Raw genomic sequence first — 24059 nt, forward strand, 5'->3', positions numbered from 1 at the left:
AGCAAATTACAGATTTTGATACAAACACAGATTTCAATACAAATTCTGGACTTCTAAATATTGAATTTTTTTTAACATCTTTATTGGAGAATAATTGCTTTACAATGGTGTGTTAGTTTCTGCTGTATAACAAAATGATCAGCTATATGTATACATATATCCCCATATCCTCTCCCTTTTGTATCTCCCTCCCACCCTCCCTATCCCACTCCTCTAGGTGGTCACAAAGCACCAAGCTGATCTCCCTGTGCTATGCAGCTGCTTCCCACTAGCTATCTATTTTACATTTGGTACTGTATATATGTCCATGCTACTCTCTCACTTCGTCCCCACTTACCCTTCCCCCTCCCCGTGTCCTCAAATCCAGTCTCTATGTCTACGTCTTTATTCCTGTCCTGCCCCTAGGTTCTTCAGAACCATTTTTTTTTTTTTTAGATTCCATATACATGTGTTAGTATACGGGTTGTGTTTTTCTCTTTCTGACTTACTTCACTCTGTATGACAGTCTCTATGTCCATCCACCTCACTACAAATAACTCATTTTTGTTTCTTTTTATGACTAATATTCCATTGTATATATGTGCCACATCTTCTTTATCCATTCATCTGTCGATGGACAATTAGGTTAAATATTGAATGTTTAATTTTCTGATGAATCACCACAAAATTAAACATCCCAAGTAAAAGATAAAATGTTTGGAAGTCACTGATTGTGAGAAAACACAAATACTAGCTGCATCAGGTAAAACCTGTGATAAATCTAAAAAATCCACACATTATTTCTCTTTCTGGCATATTGAAAAAAAGAGCTGGAGAAGTTATGACCTTCACAGTGAAATAATAATTTTATTTACTACATTTTTTTTTGATGGAGGATAGGGTAAATCAGAAAAACAGAAAAATATTTGGAGTTTAACATCGTGCTTATTTAGTGATTCTTAACTTGGAATTGAGATAATATAGTATTCATAAGTCACACTGCACCTCTGAAAGTTGAAAGTTCCTCTTCATTCAATTTATTTCTTCATGATTCAATTCTATCCTGATGATAGATTTTATCAACCTATAAACTTTGAACTCTGTATGAGATCACTTGAAATGAGGTTAAAAACATTTAAACAGATATAAATATCTGAAACTGGAAGAATAGATAACCTGCTATTTTATCGCCCTCACACAATTGGGGATTTTTTTGTGTTTATCCCTTCCTGTATTTTTATTACATATAGTTAATATAATTATGTAACTACTTTTCTTCTCTAATATAATAGTCACATATAAATATTTTCCCATTTTTTATATCAATACTAAAAGTCTATCATATGCCTTGTGTACCAAATATCATTTAACCACTTTTCTATTGTGGAACATTTGGGTAGCTTCCAACTTTTGCTCTCTTAATTAAAATGTTGCCATGAATATGTTCATGTACATTTTTTTCCACATATTGGAATAATTCCCCGGAATAGAATTCCAGACAGGTGATTATGGGGTCTAAGATTATTGAAATTTTTATGATTTTGACACAAAAATGCCACACTGGTTTTCAAATAATTTGCACTAATTTTCACTTCCAACAAAAGTGTATGAATCTGAAAGATACGCCAAAATGTTGCAAGCTCTAGGCACATCATGGTTTTGGAGTCAGAAGGCCTAAATTTTAATCTTATTTTTGATATCTATAAGCTTCATATAATGGGACAAGTTACTTAACCACTGAATCTCTATAACCTTGTTTATAAAAACCTCAGTTTTATGAATAGTTTTAGACAGCTCCCTTATTGTCACCCAACTACTTGAACTATTTTGTTTCTTGATGGCTTAACATTTCTGATTTTTGTAATTTGTGTTTACTTTTTTGCTATCCTTCATATTGTTTTGTTTTTTGACTTTGTTCCTCCAAATTATGTAATATTAATAGTGGCAGGCAGGAAGCATGAATTCTGAGTCAGCTGATAACTTTAAGTTTGTAGATTTGAACCTAAATCTAGATGGTTTTTCTTAGTAGATAACCTATTTTTTTCCAAAGTTGATTCTCCATAATGATGATTTTAACTAAGCAGATAACATATTCAATTATCTGATGTGATGATTCTAAGATATCCATGTCATACACAGTCTGGTTCCCTTACATGAAATTACAAGATCTAAAATCCATGAATGCTGCTATATGGAGTCAGTGGTTGCTGGATGAGCTATGAACTTTCCCCTACTTCCCAGTCTTCATTCAGTCATATATATAATCACTGAAGAATTCTTACAAGTATTTTATATTCTCCTGTCTGATTTTTGTTACCTGTTAGATTTTAAAAACACAATTCTTAGCTCCTGTATTCACTTGTTTTTATAATTTAAATTGCACTCAATGATCACTGCTCATTCAATAGTGTACTCCCTGAATTTAATAAAGACAGCTCTACTTTCTGCTGTTATTTAATGTTGCAAAACAAAAATGTGATTTTTGCACCATTGAAAGTAATTTATTCTCTAGACTAGTAAGGCTAGAGTTTTTATTTTTTTAAGTTTTTCTTTTTTAAATTTATTTATTTTGGCTGTGTTGGGTATTTGTTGCTATGTGTGGGCTTTCTCTAGTTGTGGTGAACAGGGGCTATTCTTCGTTGCGATGCATGGGTTTCTCATTGTGGTGGCTTCTCTTTGTTGTAGAGCACGGGGTCTAGGTGTGTGGGCTTCAGTAGTGTGGTGTGCAGGCTCAGTGGTTGTGGCTCTTGGGCTCTAGAGTGCAGGCTCTGTAGTTGTGGTGCACAGGCTTAGTTGCTCTGTGGCATGTGGGATCTCTCTGGACCAGGGCTCGAGCCTATGTCCCCTGCATTGGCAGGTGGATTCCTAACCACTATGCAACCAGGGAAGCCAAAGGTTAGAGTTTTAAAAAATAATCAAAATGCATATTGAAATGTAAGTATTTTACCATACTTTGAGAACTTCAAAACTATTAATTTAATTACTTTTTCAAAAAATTGTTTTGAATATATATTATTTACCATGCACTGTGCCTGTAGGCAACTGGGGTAATGGTGAGCCCAAAAAGACACTGCATAAGACTCATCAGGAAAAAAAGGGAGAAGACTCAAATCAATAGAATTAGAAATGAAAAAGGAGAAGTAACAACTGTCACTGCAGAAATACAAAGGATCATGAGAGACTACTACAAGCAACTATATGCCAATAAAATGGACAACCTGGAAGAAATGGACAAATTCTTAAAAAAGTACAAACTTCCAAGACTGAAGCAGGAAGAAGTAGAAAATATGAACAGGACAATCACAAGCACTGAAATTGAAACTGTGATTAAAAACCTTCCAACAAACAAAAGTGTAGGGGCAGATGGCTTCACGGGTGAATTCTAAAAATCATTTAGAGAAGAGCTAACACCTTTCGTTCTCAAACTCTTCCAAAATATAGCAGAGGGAGGAACACTCCCAAATTCATTCTACAAGGCCACAATCAGCCTGATACCAAAACCAGACAAAGATGTAACAAAAAAAAGAAAATTACAGGACAATGTCACATAGATGCAAAAATCCTCAACAAAATACTAGCAAACAGAATCCAACAACACATTCAAAAGATCATACACCATGATCAAGTGAGGTTTATCCCAGAAATGCAAGGATTCTTCAATATAAGCAAATCAATCAATGTGATGCACCATATTAACAAATTGAAGGATAAAAACCACATGATAATCTCAATAGAAGCAGAGAAAGCTTTTGACAAAATTCAAGACCCACTTATGATAAAAACTCTCCAGAAAGTGAGTATAGAAGGAACACACCTCAACATAATAAAAGCCATATATGACAAACACACAGCTAATATCATTCTCAATCAATCATCTCAAAAGATGAAAGCATTTCCTCTAAGATCAGGAACAAGACAAGGGTGCCCACTCTCATCACTATTATTCAACCTAATTTTGGAAGTTTTAGCCATGGCAATCAGAGAAGAGAAAGAAAAAAAAAAGAATACAAATTGGAAAAGAAGAAGTAAAACTGTCACTCTTTGCAGATGACATGATACTCTACATAGAAAATCCTAAAGATGCCACCAGAAAACTACTAAAGCTAATCAATGAATTTGGTAAAGTAGCAGGATACAAAATTAATGCACAGAAAACTCTTGCATTCCTATACATCAATAATGAAAAATCAGAAAGAGAAATTAAAGAAACACTCCCATTTTCCTTTACAACAAAAAGAGTAAAATACCTAGGAATAAACCTACCTAAGGAAGCAAAAGATCTGTATGCAGAAAACTATAAGACACTGATGAAAGAAATTAAAGATGATACAAACAGATGGAGAGATATACCATGTTCTTGGATTGGAAGAATCAACATTGTGAAAATGACTATACTACCCAAAGCAATCTGCAGATTCAGTGCAATCCCTATCAAACTACCAATGACATTTTTCACAGAACTAGAAAAAGAAATTGTAAAATTTGTGTGGAATCAAAAAAAAACCCTGAATAGCCAGAGCAATCTTGAGAAAGAGAAATGGAGCTTGAGGAATCAGGCTCCTTGACTTCAGAATATACTACAAAGCTACAGTAATCAAGTGAGTATGGTACTGGCACAAAAACAGAAATATTTATCAATGGAACAAGATAGAAAGTCCAGAGATAAACTCAAACACATATGGTCACCTTATCTTTGATAAAGGAGGCAAGAATATATAATGGAGAAAAGACAGCCTCTTCATTAAGTGGTGCTGGGAAAATTGGATAGCTACATGTAAAAGAAAGAAATTAAACATTTCCTGACACCATACACAAAAATAAAATCAAAATGGATTAAAAACCTAAATGTAAGGCTAGACACTATAAAACTCTTAGTGGGAAACATAGGTAGAACATTCTATGATATAAATCACAGCAAGATCATTTTTGACCCACCTCCTAGAATAATGGAAATAAAAACAAAACTAAACAAATGGGACCTAATGAAACTTAAAAGCTTTTGCACAGTAAAGGAAACCATAAACAAGACAAAAAGACAACCTTCAGAGTGTGAGAAAATATTTGCAAATGAAGCAACTGACAGAAGATTAATCTTCAAAATATACAAGCACTCATGCAGCTCAATATAAAAATAACAAAATACCCAATCTATAAATGGGTGGAAGACCTAAACAGACATTTCTCCAAAGAAGATATACAGATTGTCAACAAACACATGAAAAGTTGCTGAACATCACTAATTATTAGAGAAATGCAAATCAAAACCACAATAAGGCATCACTTCACACCAGTCAGAATGACCATCATCAAAAAATATAGAAACAATAAATGCTGGAGAGGGTGTGGAGAAAAGGGAACCCTCCTGTACTGTTAGTGGGAATGTAAATTGATACAGCCACTATGGTGAGCAGTATGGAGGTTCCTTAAAAAACTAAAAATAGAACTACCATATGACCCAACAATCCCACTACTGGGCATATACCCTGCAGAAACCATAATTCAAAAAGAGATATGTACCCCAATATTCACTGAAGCACTATTTACAATAGCCAGGACATGGAAGTAACCTAAGTGTCTATTGCCAGATGAATGGATAAAGAAGATGTGGCACATATATACAATGGAATATTACTCGGCCATAAAAAAAATGAAATTGAGTTGTTTGTAGTGAGGTTGATGAACCTAGAGCCTGTCATACAGGGTGAAGTAAGTCAGAAAGAGAAAAACAAATACCATATGCTAAAACATATATATGGAATCTAAAAAAAAAAAATCGTTCTGATGAACCTAGGGGCAGGACAGGAATAAAGATGCAGACATAGAGAATGGACTTGAGGACACAAGAGGGCAAGGGGAAGCTGGGACGAAGTGAGAGAGTAGCATTGACATATATACATTACCAAATGTAAAATGGATGGCTAATGGGAAGCTGCTGCATAGCACAGGGAGATCAGCTTGATGCTTTTTGACAACCTAGAGGGGTGGGAGGAAGGCTCCAGAGGGAGGGGATATGGGTATATAAATATACATATAGCTGATTCAGTTTGTTGTACAACAGAAACTAACACAACATTGTAAAGCAATTGTACTCCAATAAAGATTTAAAAAAAATTTAAATAAAAACAATTTTAAAAAAATGTAAAAAACCCCACAAAGGTTACAGTTACATTAGAATAAAAATATTAAATAGGGATAAATCTAAGGAAAGATTTGCAAGGTCAGTATAGACAAAGATCAAAGAAGGCTTAAAAAAAAGAGGGATATAATAATCATGGATTAGATTTAATATTGCAAGTGGATAATTCTACCAAAATTTTCCTCTGTACTCAGCTCTATTCAAAACAGACCCAAACTGCAAACAGGCCTAATGTCCATCAATGGAAGAATGATAAATAAATTGTGGGATACTCACAAATGAAATTTAGGAGAAAACACATAAAAATATGGATGAATATTACCGATATAATGTTGAGTGAAAAATACAAGACATAAAAAGCGCCATATGATTCCCAAAACTAGTAAAACCAATCAGAAGTCAGGATACTTGGTTTTCGTTTTTGTTTTTGGTGGGGGTGTGGGGTTCAGAATAAGGATAATGACTATAAGAGACAAAAGGTGATTCTCTAGTTCTTAGAAATGTTTTGTTTCCTGACCTGGATTGTGGTTACTCAGGTATGTTCACTTCGTGATAATTCACTGAGCTGTACATTTATGATTTGTGCACTTTTCTATATGTAGATTAAAAAAAGTCTTGCCTTTTGAAAATAAAGTCTCAGCCATTTTGTAATTAGCAAATAGTCAATTAGTAATTGGCATTTTTATAATGCTAAGCATGTCTTTTGCAAAACTTCCTTTTTGTGCGTGTTCAAACACCTTATAATATTTCTATATTTCTTAGTATAGTAAGCAAGACCATGTCTGTATCTAACTCTTCAACACTCATTGAATTAGGACCTCTATGCCACAAGTATGTTGTCAGGTACTTAAGATAAAAACCCAACCCTCAAAAGGAAGATTTTGTTGCAATTTAGTATTTCTCATATGGATCATTCTAAGAGAATGTCAACAAAAATATTCCAGGTATTTGTAAAATTAAATGGGTTGGTGTCTACATTTGTTATTTTATTTTTTGCGTGGATGCTTTCTGTGTACAAATGTGTATTATGTAACAGAGAGTGAGATTGTGGATGGACATGATGAGCTCAGGATGGCTGCGTTTAGGAGTAAAGAAAAAAAACCCTGTTTAGAGGTCACACAGTAAATTACCATTTGTGTCAAAGAGTGAAAAAAATAGGAAGTACTTCTGAATATGATAAAAGATATCATCCATACATACCCTTTTGGTTCTTCATGTGGGTAAAACAATATATTCAGGCAAATATTTTAATATTCTTGAAAATAAAATGGTTTATAAAAGTTTTAGTAGAAGAAAATATGAAATGTGGTTTGGGTTAGGGAATTTTCTCCATGAAGCAATGTATTTAGAAGTAAATGAAACAGAAACACAGTATACACTGAGTTATTCATTACCTTCTAAAAGAATTCTACAGGTTGCCTTTCAATAGGACAGGGGAAGGAACAAGTTAAACAACTGTTACATCTTCAAGTTACTTCTATAATTTCCTTTTGATCTGCTGATTTTTTAAAATCATAAATAGTTTTAGTTAGCCTCCCAGTCTCTGAAAATAACCTAAGAAGGAAATCTAATGATAGAGACATGAAAGCTATTTGATTTTTCCAGAGTCCGCAGAATTTCAGAAAAGGGGGTGTAGAAGTATTTTCTTCTCACTGTTTAGTTTTTTATATTCTTAGTTTTATATAGTCATAACAAAAAGCCAAAGGAGAATCCGTACAATGGCGGCTGCCCACCATATGGAAAATAAAACAGCCTTTGTTTTAGCCTTTTGGTAACTGGTTTCATTTCAGCTTCTTTTCCCCCTTTAATTTATGTCTGAAATTCCATTTTACACACACACACACACACACACACACACATACACACACACACACACACTCACCCTTGCACCCTCTGCTATACCAATTAAATGCAATCTGCCTAGTATGAGTTATTGTCAAACAGCAGTGAGGACCATTTTTTTTTTTTTTGTCTCCTGCTTTGACGATTAGAGTCAGCTCATAAAATAAAAACAACAATCTCATCCCTTTTCCCCTTAAGAAATCCCCACTACAACTTACTTTATAGAGCAAAACACAATTAGTGTCTTTTCAGTGCAATCAATAAGTGGAAATGGCTTTAGTGACATGTCTAAAATGAACTTCTGAGTTACATACCCTCTGGAAGTTCTAAAATAAATACATGCAAGTCTTGAATATAGCCTGGGAAAAGGAGTCTCTAGGGGTGTGTGTGTCTTTTAGTGAGAATTGTAAAATGGAACAAGTTGTTTTGCCTTTTGTTCTTCTTCATAATAAGCATGAAAAAGTTAAGAATTAGGACTCAGACACTGTGCACTTTTCACTCTGCTATAAAAATACATTGTCGCTTATTATTGAAATGAACCCAGCCATTAAAAAATATACTTAATAATACTCTTCCAAAAAGGTCACAATGAATACAAGCACCATTAACTTGATAATCATGAGGAATTTTGTTTCACAGGCAGAATATACAATATAATATTTAAAAATATGTCTAAAAATTTCCTTTTTATTTTATTCAATAAAATTTCTATCGATTGATTTATTGTTTTATTTAGGAAAATTGAGGACATTTAGGGACAGAAGCATATGCTCAAGCAAACAGAAACCTATGCCCATGGAGGGCATTGGCATGGGTTTATGCTACTAGTGTTTCTTCAGAGGATCAGGATGCTAAGGAATCCTAGGGTAATTATGGACATAAGAATTGTATTGTTCCAATGTCTTCCTCTCTGCTTTTTGCTTATTTAAATTTCCCACAAACATCTCTCAGTATTAAACTGTGATTTCTTTTAAGAGCAGGGACTAGATCTTAATAGTTTTGCATTTCCACTGACTAGAACAGTGCCTGATAATAAATGCTTGATAAGTGAAGGAATAACAAATATTAATCATCCAACATTGCATTATAACCCAATTTCCTTTGTCATTCCTCCCAATTTGGGAAAATCAGAGAAAAGATTGATGAAATTTGGCCCTATTTTTCTTTAGTCTTTTTTCTTGTTAGACTGGCATCTGCTCTGATTTTGTATGCACATAAAAATCCCGGTGTTCTAGGAAAAGCTTTAGAGGCTCTGCTCGAAGATTCAGGAATTACCATTCACAGGACACTTAATGCTGGTGGGTTCATAAATTCAAAACTGAAACTAATAATTTATTTGCATGGGCCAATGACAGGGATGGCAATCGAGATGGGGCAGTCATGATAATTCAAAAATCAGTCATTCAATGCATATAGCTCACTTCTGATTTTCAATCATGCTGCATGTCATAAGCTAGAAATTTCACATATCTCAATGTCAACGCTTTCTACATTTAGTCTCTGTAGCCATGAAATCTCAAGCTACTTCCATGTGAGTAAACAAAATTCTCAAATGGGTTGTTTTAAGAGAATGTCAACAAAATTGTTCAATTGTATTTGTAAAATACAATTAGATGGAGTGGTGTCTATATTTGTGATTTCATATTCTTTCTTATTTCCTCAGATGGTCATTTTTGTGAGGTAGTATAAGACTTGTATAATAAAAGGCAGCCTTGCAAACTTGTTGAAAAGACCACTCTTTTTCTTTTCATAGCAGAATTTGAATCTAGCCTAATTGTGACATTTAGAAATGTCCATGGGTGGACCCACTTTGAAATTAAAGGGGATAATATTACTAAAATTTCCTGAAGCCTCTTACCATAAAGTCATTTTATTTTCTGGTAGGCTAGGGGCTGTCATCATTCTGACGCTATCTTTATGCATAGCTATTTCTACCATATCAATTGCTTTGACCATTCTATTAGATAGAGCAATTAGTCATTTTAATAACAAAAACAGTTTGATTTGAATTAATTGGTTAATGTATTTGAAAGTGTAAGTTAGTTGCAGATGAACATAGTTTAAGTCAAAATGCTTGATTCATTATTTGGTAAACAAATGAGAGTGTAATGGAGGCTTCCTTGTAAAGGACAAAAATGCTAAATGTAGGTAGGTAATTGACAGATGGTATCAGGGAAAGCCTCCTACTGAGATCCTTACAGCTGCCCTATAGGTCTGGCTACATCAGGGAAAAGAATATCAAAACCAAGACATCAAACAAAAGGAGCTACAAGGCCTTACCAAAAAACAGAAAAACAAAAATGAAAGAAACTGAAATAAAGTCTCCCTTGCTAGACTGTGATCTTCATAAGGGCAGGGAATCTGTCTATTTTACTTATTGTTTTACCCCACGCACTACACCAAGACTTAGCAGGCATTCAATAAATAGCACGTGGATAAGTAAGTGAATGAATAATAAATGATAACTGAGATTCAGACGAAACGCACAGAAAGTCAGATCAGGCACAAACGAGGTCCAAATCTGACAATCCAGATCACAATTAGAATCAGGCTCAGAGTCACTTGAAGAGCGTACAGGGGAAGGAGAGCACAGTGATGGGAGCTTAGATGGGGGATCAGGTGATGTTATAAGAGCCTTAAGGACTTTATTGCTCTTGATGATGTCCATCTTCCCTCTAAATGACCCTTGCTTGAGGGTAGCCTCCCAAGATTAGTGGAAGAGAAAACACAAAGATTTCAGAGTCAAGTGAACGACATAGGTTCAAGTTTGATTATTTATTAAGAAGAGTTCATTGAGGGGTTATCATTAGTTAATACTGTACTATGTATTCTAGAGATAAAGTTTGTCCATATCAAACTGGCAGTTGAGTATGTGTTTGACAGGAGCCATATCCTAGAAGGAATTAAAGGTGTGGTCATGACTTCAGATATGATTTCTTTTTTCTCATTTACCTCCATTATTATGCCTGGTGTATCAAGGGAAGTTTCCCATATAAAAGTCTCATCTTTACTTCTTCTTTTTTTTTTTTTTTTTTTGCTGTATGCGGGCTTCTCACTGGTGTGGCCTCTCCTGTTGCGGAGCACAGGCTCCGGATGCGCAGGCTCAGCGGCCATGGCTCACGGGCCCAGCCGCTCCGCGGCATGTGGGATCTTCCCGGACCGGGGCACGAACCCGTGTCCACCTGCACCCAACCACTGCGCCACCAGGGAAGCCCTTGACTTCTTTTAACTGCTTTTATCTGAGGCTAAGATAGTTGTCTGCAGTGGTTAATTCAATTCTCTTATAGTCATTGACTGGTGTGAAAACATATTGAGAGGTTGAGTCTGACTCTTACCCATTTCTGATAACACTGAAGAGTTATGATTCTAATGTATATCAAGACACCTTGATATCCTGACAAGAGACTTAAATGATTCCACAACAAACAAATGTGTTGCTGGTCTGGAGTTCTGAATTGAGGTTCTCTCTAAATTGCTGCCACTAGCCATTATTTAGATAGAAGTAATATTCTTAAGGGTATTTGATGTCTACAACCTGAAGTAACTAAACTGGTAACACAAGGGATATGGATCACTTACTTAATTGTGAAAATTTCCTGAAGATCACCAGTAACTGTTAAATCCAATAGAAACTTTTCTGCTTTCATCTCGATCTCTTAGCAGGTGTAAACACAGTTGACCATTTCCTTCTTTTTGATTAGCTCTTTTAGTTTCTTTGACACCTTACACACTTGATTTTCTCTCCATCAAGATGATCTCTCCTTGCCACTCTCCATGCTGATTCCTTTCCTTCAGCTAAATTTCTACATGCTGATTGCACCAGGACACAACTTATCTCCCCCTTCATTCCTCCTCTTATCCTCTCCTTTACTCCCTTCTGGGAATTTGTCCTTAGGTGATTTAATGTAATAGAATGGCTTTAAATACCACCTTTATGATTGTCCCCTTTATGTCTTCAGCACTGGTCTCTTAATTAGACTCCAAACTCACATATCCTATTGCTTATCTGACTTATCCTCTTAAATTTCCAATAGGCATCTCAAATTTAATTTAGCCAAAACAGACTTCTTTATTTCCCGTTTTCAAATCTCTTCTTTGTCCAGGTTTTCCCTTTAAATTTTAAAAATATTATTATTATTATTTGGTAAATCATACCACTATTCATCCATTTGACCAAGGCCATGATGTAGGAATCATCATTTTCCTTCCCTCCACATCTGATCATTCAGAAAATCCTGCCAGACCTGCCTCTAAAGTATGTCTACCTTTCTCCTACTCCACTGTTATGACCTTAGTCTAAGTTATCATCATTTCTTGCATGAATTATTGCAATGACCTCCTAACTTCTACTCTTGACCTTTCTCTCCTCACCCTTTCATTCTGCATGGAATAGCTGCCAGAATAATATTTTAAAAAAATGTAAATCAGACATTGTCACTCTCCTCCTAAAATTGCCCCAATGGCTTTTCATTGTATTTGGAATAAAATACAAACTCTTCTCATAATCTATATATCCCTAAATAATATTGTGTCTGCCCACCTAACACTCTGACTACCTCAAATTTCACTCACATCACTGTTCACCAAGGTGTAGTTGCTCCACTTTCTTCTGTTCCTTAAATGAATCAGGTGTGTTCTACCTTTGCACTTATACATGTATTGTTATCTAAGTTTATTTTTCTCATATTTATTTATTTATTTTCTCCCATTACGATGCAGTATTCATAAGAGCAGGACCTTTTCTATCTTATTCACCCATTCAATTCAGGAAAAACAAGAGACTTGACCAAAAACACTGTCTCCACTATTTTCAGAATGGCACAGGACTGGTAGCGGTTATAGTAACTAACTACTTTAGACATTGCAGGTAAAGCTGCAATTATGGCTAGAAAAACGACTCACAGGATTGATATGATAAGTACATAAAACTTGAAACCAGTCTCATTGGCTTTTGTGACAAAAACAATACTTGTTTCATCGTCATCATGCTCAGAATTCTACTATTAGTAAATACAACTAGGATTGTGGCCGGGATAGAATAGAGGAGGGAGATAGTGATGAGATAAAATATTAAGCTTTAGGGGTTACTACATTTTAGAAATATTTAGTTTGGGAGATCTTTTTACTGAAAAGAAAGATGAGGAGACAATGAGAACAGTAAATTCTGGGATGCGTAAGGTGAAGAGCAGAGGTAGATCTTTTCTTAAAGGGATAGAGAGTAGAAAAAAAGAGGGGGTGGGAGTGATGCTGGTAAGTTTTACTTATATCACATTTATTTATTTTTGAATTTTATTTTATTTTATATACAGCATGTTCTTATTAGTTATCTATTTTATACACATCAGAGTATACATGTCAATCCCAATCTCCCAGTTCATCCCACCACCACCATCAAATCACCCACCCCGCTTTTGTCTCTTGGTGTCCATACATTTGTTCTCTATATCTGTGTCTCTATTTCTGTCTTGCAAACCGGTTCACCTGTACCATTTTCCTAGGTTCCACATATATGCATTAATATACGATATTTGTTTTTCTCTTTCTGACTTACTTCACTCTGTATGACAGTCTCTAGGTCCATTCACATCTCTACAAATGACCAAATTTCACATTTATTTTTAAAATCTACATGCAACTATACACTTATGAGACAGTATATCTTATAAAGAGTCTTTGCTGACTATATTTTACTTAAAATAACTGTTATGTCATATTTGGTCATTGAATTATATAAAGTTTTAATTATTTTCTGATAATGAAAAGCATACATTTGATTTTCCCATTAACAAGATATTGTTTTTTTTTCAGTAACAAGATGCCGTCTTTTTAAAAATACAATTTATAATGCACTATAAAATACTATAAATGTTACTGTGCCCATGGAAGCTGTGTTGTTTCTTTGTGTAAAAATAGTTGTCAGAATTTGTGTTGATTTACTTTAAATAAAATTCAGTCAATGTAATGATTGCTCCAGAATTTGATTAAATGCTATTAACATATCCTCAAAGATATTCCATTTTTGCTTGTGATAAGTTGTTGCTTTGAATAAAATAGATTTAGAGAAAACTTTGTGCTCTGACACTCTGGAATGCCATGCTTGAGTGATCTTGGTCTTGATCTCTAGTCAAACCTTGATCATCAGCATTTTATAAAACCCTTCTCACCATGGTCAGTAAGGTCTCTGCATGGCACACCCATTGGGCAATCTCAGGCCTCATCTTTCTGAAGCCTCAGGCCTCATCTTTCTGAATTTCTTAGCAACATTTGACTCAGCATTTGACACTCCATTTTAAAATTCTTCTCTTGGCTTCTGAACTTCTTCAATGTCTTCTATAGTTTCTTTGGCCATATCTTCTTTCTTGAGTTCCAAATGATGAGGCGCCATAGGGCTCAATTCTCAGACATCTTTATCAACATTTGGTGATCTCAGCCAGCACATGTATAAAAACCATTTATATACTGAAGATTCCTCAGAGTTATAGCTCTGTCTCTAACCTTTCTCTTAAAATAAGACTTACTTGATAGCTCTTTTTGTAAAAAAATAAAATAAAATAAAAGGCTTATAAAATTTAACACATTAAACCAGAATCTTTGATCTTTTTCTCTAAAATATGCTCTTCTCCATTAGTTCCTTATGTATGTGAATGATTTGTCATTCTCCCAGCTTCTTGGGTCAAAAAGCTCTGGAATTAACTTTGACATAGTCCACATCCAATTCATAATCAAATCCTGCCACACTTCCACTCAAAATATATCTTAAAATGTCCACTTCTCATCAATTCCACCTCTACTGTTCTAGTCGAAAGCAACTTCATTGTCTGCTAGGTTGGAAGGACCGCTTCTCCACTGCTCTACCTGAGGTCCTCTTAGAGCCTGTTCTTCACCCTCTAGACCAAGAGATGCTTTTAAAATATGAGTCAGAGCCTGATTGGACTCTCTGTTTGTAATCGTTAACGGCTTTTCCTTATACTGAAGATAAAATCTAAACTCCTTTTCCTGGTTCACAAGACTGCGTATAACCTGGTTCTTGTCCCAGCGATTTTTCCTGCTACCACTCTTCCTGTTGTTAACTGTTATCTAGCCAAAATCGCTCCTGTTCTTTGAACAAGGCCAGCATGCTCTTAAGACAGGGCCTTTGAGTTTGCTGTTCTCTCTGCTTCTCTCTCTCTCTCTCTCTCTCTCTCTTTCTCTTTCTTTCTCTCATTTGATCATGTCAAATGTCAGAACCTCAGAAAGGTTAATTCCTCAAACCTCTATAAACAGCAGACTCTCACTCTACCTTCTTGTGCAGTACTATTTTTCTGCACAACATTCATCATCAACTGAAATTATATCACACATTTATTTGTGAGCTTGTTTATTGTTTGCCTTCCCTATTACAACATAAGCTTCATGAGGACAGGGACTTTAATTTGCTCATTGTTTTATCCCTAGCATCTAGCTCAGTGTCTGCTAATTAGTAGGCCTCCAATAAATATTTGTTGAAAGAATGAATGAATGATGATTTATATAGCAAAAGAGAACCATTGTTCACAAGCTTAAATCTTATGTGATCTCTGTAGGACCTCATAGAAAGCTGTTATTACAGGTAAATCATAGTGGGAATATGAATGTCATGCTATTAGGACAGGCAGAAAAATTGTTGAGGGTGACTGGCTGTGTGACAGGAGCACCACTTTGAGATGTAGAAGCCTGGATCCTCACTCTTCTGAACAGCAGAATACACTTTATGGCTTACTACAAGTATGCACACCAGATGTTCTGATTCAGAGGTTTAAGTGGACCTATACTTATGTAATTGTTTTAGGTTGAGTTCCATAGAAGCAAAGCATGAGACAGGGATTTGAATGATGTGATTTACTGTGAGAGTGCTTGCAGGTGAATCTATAAGGAAGGGAGGAAAAGAGGATGGGAAGTAGAAGGAACTGAGCAAGAGTGTGGTCCCAGGTGATCTAGCCTTGGCCTGATGTACACGACTAAGGCTCTGGATCATAAACTGCACCATAAAGTTGTTTCCTCCTTGAAGCAAGGGACCAGTATCAGTCAGTATCAGCCAGTCATTGACCTTGGGTTGCTTGACTGTGGGGTTGGTACCTTTTCAGGTAAGGCATCACCCCTAAGTGGAGGGCAGTTCTCCAGAAGGGAAGCTGAAAACCATTCATAGCCAACACTCACAGCAGCTAGAGGATGGTGCCCTGGCCCAGTGCAGGGGAGCAGGGCAGGCCACCCCAATGTCTTCTACAGTGGGAGCAAAAGGGGCTGTTTGTGAAGCACAGATATTCATTTGTTCAACAAATATTTATTGTAGCTGTCCTGAGCCAAGTACTACCAGCCTTGGGATTGACTGGTGAACAGACATGGTCCCTGCAGCATGGCTAGGGAGAAAAAGAGATTTTAATAAAACAAGCATGCAATCCTGATATGATACATATTGAATTATCACCAAATAATGAACTGAAGCAAGATTGTAGAAATAAATCCATGATATTGTATAGGTAATGGTTTCATATAAATGATATTTGCTGTAACTCTTAGAAATATTGTATAAACTGTTAATCACTGTGATCTTTAATGCTGGCTGTATATTAATCAAATAGTTCTCAGCCATTATTTGAAAACTCAAATATAATAAAGAAATGTGTTTTTAGCCTGGAAACCATGTTGGTATACAAGTCCTATATTCGGTCATTATTTAAAAATCAAGATGATTTTCTCTTAGTGGCAGTTGAAACAGAGGAAAAGTAAACATTAAAAAGTTTAAAGACAACTAAGATCCTCAGTTGGATGCTAATTCTTTTTTGTATTTTATAAATTACTCCCCTAATCCTATCCCTCACTGGCAAAGGCAAGAACAAGAGCTGTATGAGAGCTCTTGTTTTTGTGGAATACTCAAGTTCACAGACTGCCCACAAACCTTTAGTCCATGTGGAGGATAAAATTTTATTGCAGTCAATGAATTGTTATAAAATATTCACCACTATAAGGCTGGCATAACTATGTTTAAAAACAGTAAAATTTGAAGGACAAAAAGTCATTTGGGTGAATAGGTAGAGATCACTAAGTTCCAAGCAAATCTGACAAGTTAGTATAGGAGGTAAGATCTGCCACAAACAATATAATAGGAAAACTTGTTTTATACATTAAATTATTAGAGAGAAATACACCAATAAGTGGTTTACTGGTGGATGCCAGTAAATATCAACCTGTAGCTCCTGGTTTTTTATCTAAAGGTCTATTTTCTTTTCTTTTTTTTTTTTTTTAATATCTGCCCAGTGCTATGGAAACTACTACATTGAAAAATAAGCTAGCTAATGAGCAACATAATACATGTCAGTAGAATAGTATATTTCTCATTTCTTTTCCATAGAGCGAATTTCAAAGGAATGTAATTCTGTTGAAGTGTCACCAAACAATTTCTTCAAGAGAGTACAATGCCGGCAGAAATAACAAGGCTTATTTTCAGTAATTCTGTTCATACCTCAAATCCCTGTGGTCTTCCTAGACTCTCTTTAATATGTTTCCATGCAACAAGAATCTCTGACACAGACACACTTGTAGCCTTGACATCTGTGGGAGCAGCAGTGGGTTCTGTATGAAGGAAAATGGAAATAATAAACCACGATGGTAACAAGTTATGCATACCAAAGCATTGCACCTGAATAATTCAGGTGTTACTTCCTTCTATCTGATTTTTGAAATGAAGTGCTGTGATGATTATGAAAAGCACAGCAAGAAAAAGAAAGATGTTCTTTTTGGATTTCTACACTGTGTCCAAGTCTCATCAGTACCTTACCAATGACAAATAACAAATCTAGCAAGAAAAGTAAAGAAGATCTTTATCCTTGGATTAACAAGGACATTTCTGGAGAAGTTAAATTGTCTGACTTAAAATTGTCTGCCAGTCTAACATAATGATCAAAAGAATGGACTAGGAGTCAGGCTTGGATTTTTTTTTTTGCTGTTGTTGTTGATTTTTGTCTTCCAAAAAATTACTTACCTTCAGACAAGTTGCTTTACCTCTTCCTGAGCTCCAGTTCCATCTTCTGTCATTTGGGCATATTGAGAGTACTTAGCTCATAAACTTTTAAGGTTAATTTTAATTGAAATAATACATATAAATTATTTAGCACAGTGCTTGGCACTTAAAACATTCATTCACAAAATATCACTTTTTATTTTATTTTTTTACCCTGTGAAGGCACAAACAGAATCTAAATTTCATTAGATTTCTTTTGTTGTTCCAACCACAAAGCTACATTTCCATGATTGTGTAAGGAATGTGTTATGAATCATGATATTTGAAAGGCATGCATTGACTTTTAAGACAGATATAGACCAAAAAGGAAAGTCCCCGAAGGTCTCAGTGCTGTTGCTCAAAACCACCTTTTCATTCATTCCTATGCTCAGTGACCTTTCTTATTACTTTTTTTTTTTTTTTCAAATACACCATGTCTGACTGGTATCCATCAAGAGGTGCACTTTATTTGAGGTTGTAATCTATGTGAGGAACAAAATATTTTCAGCTTTAACATTGCTGAATCATAAATACTGTGTCACAAACACAGGTTAAATGAAATGGCGGAATAAATGCCATAAGTTAGTTCAACTAGTCTATACAAAGTCGATTTCAAAAACTCCTACCCCATAAAAATTGTAGAGGCTTTTTGATTCTAATGCCATATCACTGGTAAGACTTCAGATGAAACTGTTGACACACACACACACACACACACACACACACACACACACAAATATATATATATATGTATATATATATATACACACACATACACACACACATTTTTTCTTTTTGTTTTTAGATTCAGGGAACCTTACTGCAAAGGCAGAGTTCTAAATAAAATTTTTAAGTCTTGGGCTTCCCTAGTGGCGCAGTGGTTGAGAGTCCACCTGCCGATGCAGGGGACACGGGTTCGTGCCCCCGTCTGGGAAGATCCCACATGCCACGGAGCGGCTGGGCCTGTGAGCCATGGCCGCTGAGCCTGCGCGTCCGGAGCCTGTGCTCCGCAACGGGAGAGGCCACAGCAGTGAGAGGCCTGCGTACCGCAAAAAAATTTTTAAGTCTTAGTCATATAAAGGGAATTATTGAGTTGGTCAAAAATTTTGTTTGGGTTTCCTGTAAGATGTTATGGAAAAACCCAAATGAACTTTTTGGACAACCCAATGTAACCATTTGCTGAGATTTTTCCTTTTCTAATGGAAGGAAAGTGGCCACATATCTACCTGGAGAGCCTTTATATATTATTAATTGAAAAATATAAGTCAAAAACATCTACCCTTGTTACTGTAAAAAAGCACACAGAAGACTTTTTCAAAAGTGCATGTTTGCACTGAGCAATGATTTTTCTTTTGGTAAAGCTTTCATTAAAATTATATACTATATTTGTGTTACTTCAAAGTGCTTTGGTAAATTCACATTAATCTTTACACAGAAGCTGACATTAGTTTCTGCCATGGTATAAATTGTCATTTCTCATTCTGCCCTTTGAATATCTTTTATTTGCTTTTGCTCAATGGTTTCCTTCATCCCACTTTCCAACTGCCTATTATTTGTGCACCTACCAGATTAAAAAAAAAAAACTGTGAAAAGCTTCTACTTTTATTTCATTCTAGAATTCTGTTCAGCAGACCTGCAACAAAATTTTTTTTCATTGCTATTTAACAGGAGTTAAAATTCTTTATTTTGCAAGTAAATGAAAAGAAATGCTCATGTTCTTAAGTGTGTATAATCTGATCTCCAGGATTTAGGATATGATTTATTTCAAAGAAAGCCACCCTTTGAATATCATTTGTTATTTGGAAGAAGTTTTGCTTATCTTTTAAGTGAATGCATTGCAGAGATTTGTGTGACAAATGCCTTCTTTCAACTTTTTTTATTATTGAGGCAATTACATCTTTGTCAAAGGAGATTGCAGGGGGATAAACAATTTCAGAAGCACAAAACATGTGGTTGGATGGCAGCCTTTCGATCTCTCTTTACCATTAGAGAAAGAAATTTCTCTCTCAGCTTTCTGTAGCACTACACATGTTTAAGTACTTTTTAAATAGAATGACAAAAGTTTTAAAAAAGTAAAAAATAAAGAAAAATATTCAGAAATTATTTCCCAAACCAGCACCCTAATTTCTATTTAAAACCTCTAAACTTTTTAAATCCAGGTCAGACACAAGAAGACATTTCATAGTTGCACACTTGGGGGATAAATATTATAGTTGCATCAAATGAATGAGGGTAGATGAAACAAGAATTGAAGAGTCATTTCTTATTTTTTTCACCTTCTGGATGTAAATAGTATAAGAAGTAGACCCATGCTGACCTGCATTGGAAATTTAAACATGTAAAAAAGTGACCTCATTCAGTTTACTTCCAAAAGTTTCAATTTGTACGGTTTATTAGCCAGTGAATATTTTCATGTGTATCAAAAAGTTTGTCTGCAGGCAAGAGTAACTGACTAGATCATAGAATGTCTGCTTTGAATTGGAACTAGCTGTCCTGTTTGGGCATCCCATTGCAGTTGAATGATGGAAAGTCACAACTAGAAAGAATTTTAGAAAGTCACTTGGATCAAAGGTCACACATGGATGGCCAGTGGGTCTTCAGCCATATTTTGTTTGCCCAAATAATCTATTAAATTAATTAATTCCAACATTCCATCTAAAAATAAGAATTTATGGCTTATTTGGGGGAAAAAAGGGGGATACCAAATCTGAATCCTTGGGTGCTGGTAGATGAGAATTAGCAGTTGTTCCCATTAGTCAGGGTATATTCTTTTTAGTTTGCCAGATTCTCTACCAGTCTTTATTGTCTCACTTCTGGGACTACTTTACTTATTTATATTTCTTACCTGACGTCTATAGGCTTTTGAGTTACGAACCTATGTTTTAAATCCATGCTCTCATTTTTTTTTTTTTTGCTTTTTAATTTTTTTTTTAATCTAAAATACTGTAAAATCACATAATATGATTCAGAAGGCAAAGTGTCATCAGGAGCAAAATAATAAATCCAGTGCTCTTTCACTGTAAATATTTATTATTCTCTTACTTCTAAAGCTTAAAAATATGAAATTTATTGTTAATTTGATGAATGCTCCCTATCGTGAAATTGTTTAGATGCCACACACACACAGTTCTCATTGCTCCCTCATCTTAGTGATTGTAGACTCAATGAAGATTTGTGTCTCTGTGATAAGTTTGCACAGGCTACATTACCTGCATAAAGGAAAAAGGACTTACGAATATCATTGTATATAATAGGTACTGTTTGAAAACTTAAACATGCCCTCATTTTGAAGATGAAAAAAGTGACATAGAAACAGGTTTATCTGAACTCTGCTTCTGTCTCTGAAAGAGCCCCAAGTAGAACTCAGGTCTCAAGTGCTCTCTCTTCTGTTGTTTTTAAATGGCACCAAGGAAGCAGCTTGCTCATTCTTTACCTCTTAGGGTCAGTTTTGGGGTGCAGAAGAGATTTTACAAGAAGAATATATAGTCAATTCTCTTGCTGCACAATTGTTTCCAAATAACTGACAGATGAATGAATGGAATAAGATTAAAAACAAATGAACAAAAATAACAAAGGAAATAGATGAGGGAGGAATAACCAAAGATAATAATAGTAACTGCCATTTCCTGAAGATTTGATATATGCCAAGCCTTATTTAAAATTCTTTATAATGTATCAATTAATCCTTCCAACAACCCTACTATCATTGTCACCATTTTTCAGATGAGGAAATCTAGGGGCAGAGAGGTTAAGCAACTTGCCCAAAGTTGCACAGCTGCTAGAGGGTGGAGAGAAGATATGAACAGAGCAGTCAGGCCCTGACCACCACACTGTTCTGCTTCTGTGCACACATCTGTGTTTACCCCCCCGGTGCTTCTTCCTACTGCTTTCTCTTCTCCTTGCCCCACCACGCCTAACTTCTCTCAAGAATATTTATGTTGGAATCCCCAGCTGGCCTCTCTAAGTCATGCCAGAAACCACCTAAACCCCCGTCATCTCCTGTTTAACCCTGCCACAGGCATACTATCAACTCCTTTTATTCCCATTTTATGGAACTTTTGGTAATTTTGAACCACAGCTACACTGCTCCTCATAGATCTTGTCATATTCAGGCATCTCTAAAACTCTCCTGATCTGTAAATCACAGGATGCTTCTTGCCACGCTCACTTCTATCTGTTATGCTTGGGTAATTTGACGAAAATTCAGGGATTTATTTGAGATTACACTAGCATTTTGTCTAATAGATTCAAAGATTTTTGAAGATTTCTTTTTTTCACTTATGATGATATTAATTAGGCCATGGCTGACTCCTTCACTCCAATCTTGGGAAATGAAGTGGACAGGCTGACTGATAGAATTCAGTTCCTGTTAGATTAAAAATTTTGTACAGCATTACCGTGTTCATGAATTTAGATGATACATTTGTATTAAGTGACCTAGCAGCTGGAGTTCTCCAAGTAATATGGGCGGATGTGCTTATAATATTGATTATACGTTTAACTTCCCAGGAGGGGTGGGTAAGAGCATTAATCAAAGGACAGTTTAATAAACTCCTTGGGAGAAGGGTTATGGTTTCATTATTTAAAAATTCAGTTAAGACAGCTGTAGCTGAACTTTTACAGGCACTAATCCAAATGGATCATCTGGCAAAGACAGGAAATTATTCCTCGTATTTTACAACTAATATGCCAATTTATTAATTTTCAAGTTCACATAAATCCCACTGAGCTCAGTTTCAGCTAAGGACTGATTTGCAGAATAACACCTCATGAAAGTCAGGTTTTAATTTGAGCTGTGGTAGCTCAATTTACAAGAGGATAATTGCATATCATTTTCTGCAAACAAGAAGCTTTTTGACTTTAATAAAACATAATAGCCGCATATTTTTACATATAAGGAAAAAGCCAAAAAAGCTAGAGAAGGTTAAATCACATCACACATAAACAAATATTTCAACCTACAATTAATCTATATTGAATTTCCCTCTATTTTTCTATTAGATGTATTTGAATGCTCAGTTTCTTTCCCTTTCCAAATCTCAAGTGGAAAATGGATGTAAGTTTAATGAATAAGTATTTCTAGAAATATGGAAATGAAGGCCAATTTGATTTCTCATGTTGGAAATATTGCTTTTTATCACTTATACCATGCACTTTAAAATCAATTATGTTGGAATTTTGTTTTTCTTTAAAAAAATAGAATTGTTTCCAAGATGAGAGTATTGCATGGGATTATAGCATACCCTGAGACCTGAAGTCAAATCAGGGTTAGAATGCACATAATTTTTGCCTGGTTCAAAGGGTATAGATAAATATGCATGATGCATGGAAGTCCCAGAAGGCATATCTCTTTCCTCCCAGGTTTATGTCGAATGTTGCTTGTCACTGACAGAGCCATTCAGGATTATTTCTGTTGTGGAAACCTTGAAAGGTTTCAAAGTCTCAAAGGTGTTAGCAGAAAAACCATTTGGAGCTTTTCTGACAGTACTTTAGGGCAATAGTCAACCTCCGAGTGGCAAGAGTCAAGGTTATTTCCCAAGTGATTTACTAAGTATCTATATGTATAAATGATGAATCCTTCTATAACTGATTACATTCAAGGTTTTCCCTTCAATAATGTACTATTCACTTGAATCCCAATAGGTTTCTTGAGAGGAAAAGGAAAACATAGAGGTATGGGGAATGCACACAAGCACTTATGGAAGTGTGTTCTGGATGCGAATGTCATCCATTGTCAATGTGTCAGTGAGAAATGGGTTGAGAACTAGTACTGTCAGGTGTGACTTGAAGTCCTTGTGTTCTGTGCTTCCCTCCAAAAACATGGCTGTGTTTGATATGGCATCTGGTACATTTCTCTTCATGTCTTGATGTCAGCTGTGAAAGGGTGGTACCTTCTCCATGGTACTCTAGGTGTGTAGCTGTATCATGATATGAAGGGAAGGAACTATGGCCATAAACAGAGATAGAAAGCCAGTCCCTCTGCTCTTGTTCTTTGCTTTATCTAAGAATACAGAGGACATGTGGACTAGGTTAATGGAAGAAAAAAGAAACAGAAGTGGTCTATGGAGAAATACAGTCTCAATCAGA

General features: G+C 35.4%; 1 protein-coding gene across 1 annotated transcript in view; it reads right to left on the reverse strand.

The window, feature by feature from the left end:
* CNTN5 (contactin 5) overlaps positions 1-24059 on the reverse strand; it is a 519618-nt gene that overhangs the window by 16339 nt on the left and 479220 nt on the right. Inside the window, exon 19 of the mRNA XM_073807952.1 lies at positions 17436-17545. Coding sequence (XP_073664053.1) covers positions 17436-17545 — 110 coding nt within the window. The remainder of the gene's footprint in view (positions 1-17435; positions 17546-24059) is intronic.

The sequence above is a fragment of the Tursiops truncatus genome, chromosome 8, assembly GCF_011762595.2.
Source record: "Tursiops truncatus isolate mTurTru1 chromosome 8, mTurTru1.mat.Y, whole genome shotgun sequence".
NCBI lineage: Eukaryota > Metazoa > Chordata > Mammalia > Artiodactyla > Delphinidae > Tursiops > Tursiops truncatus.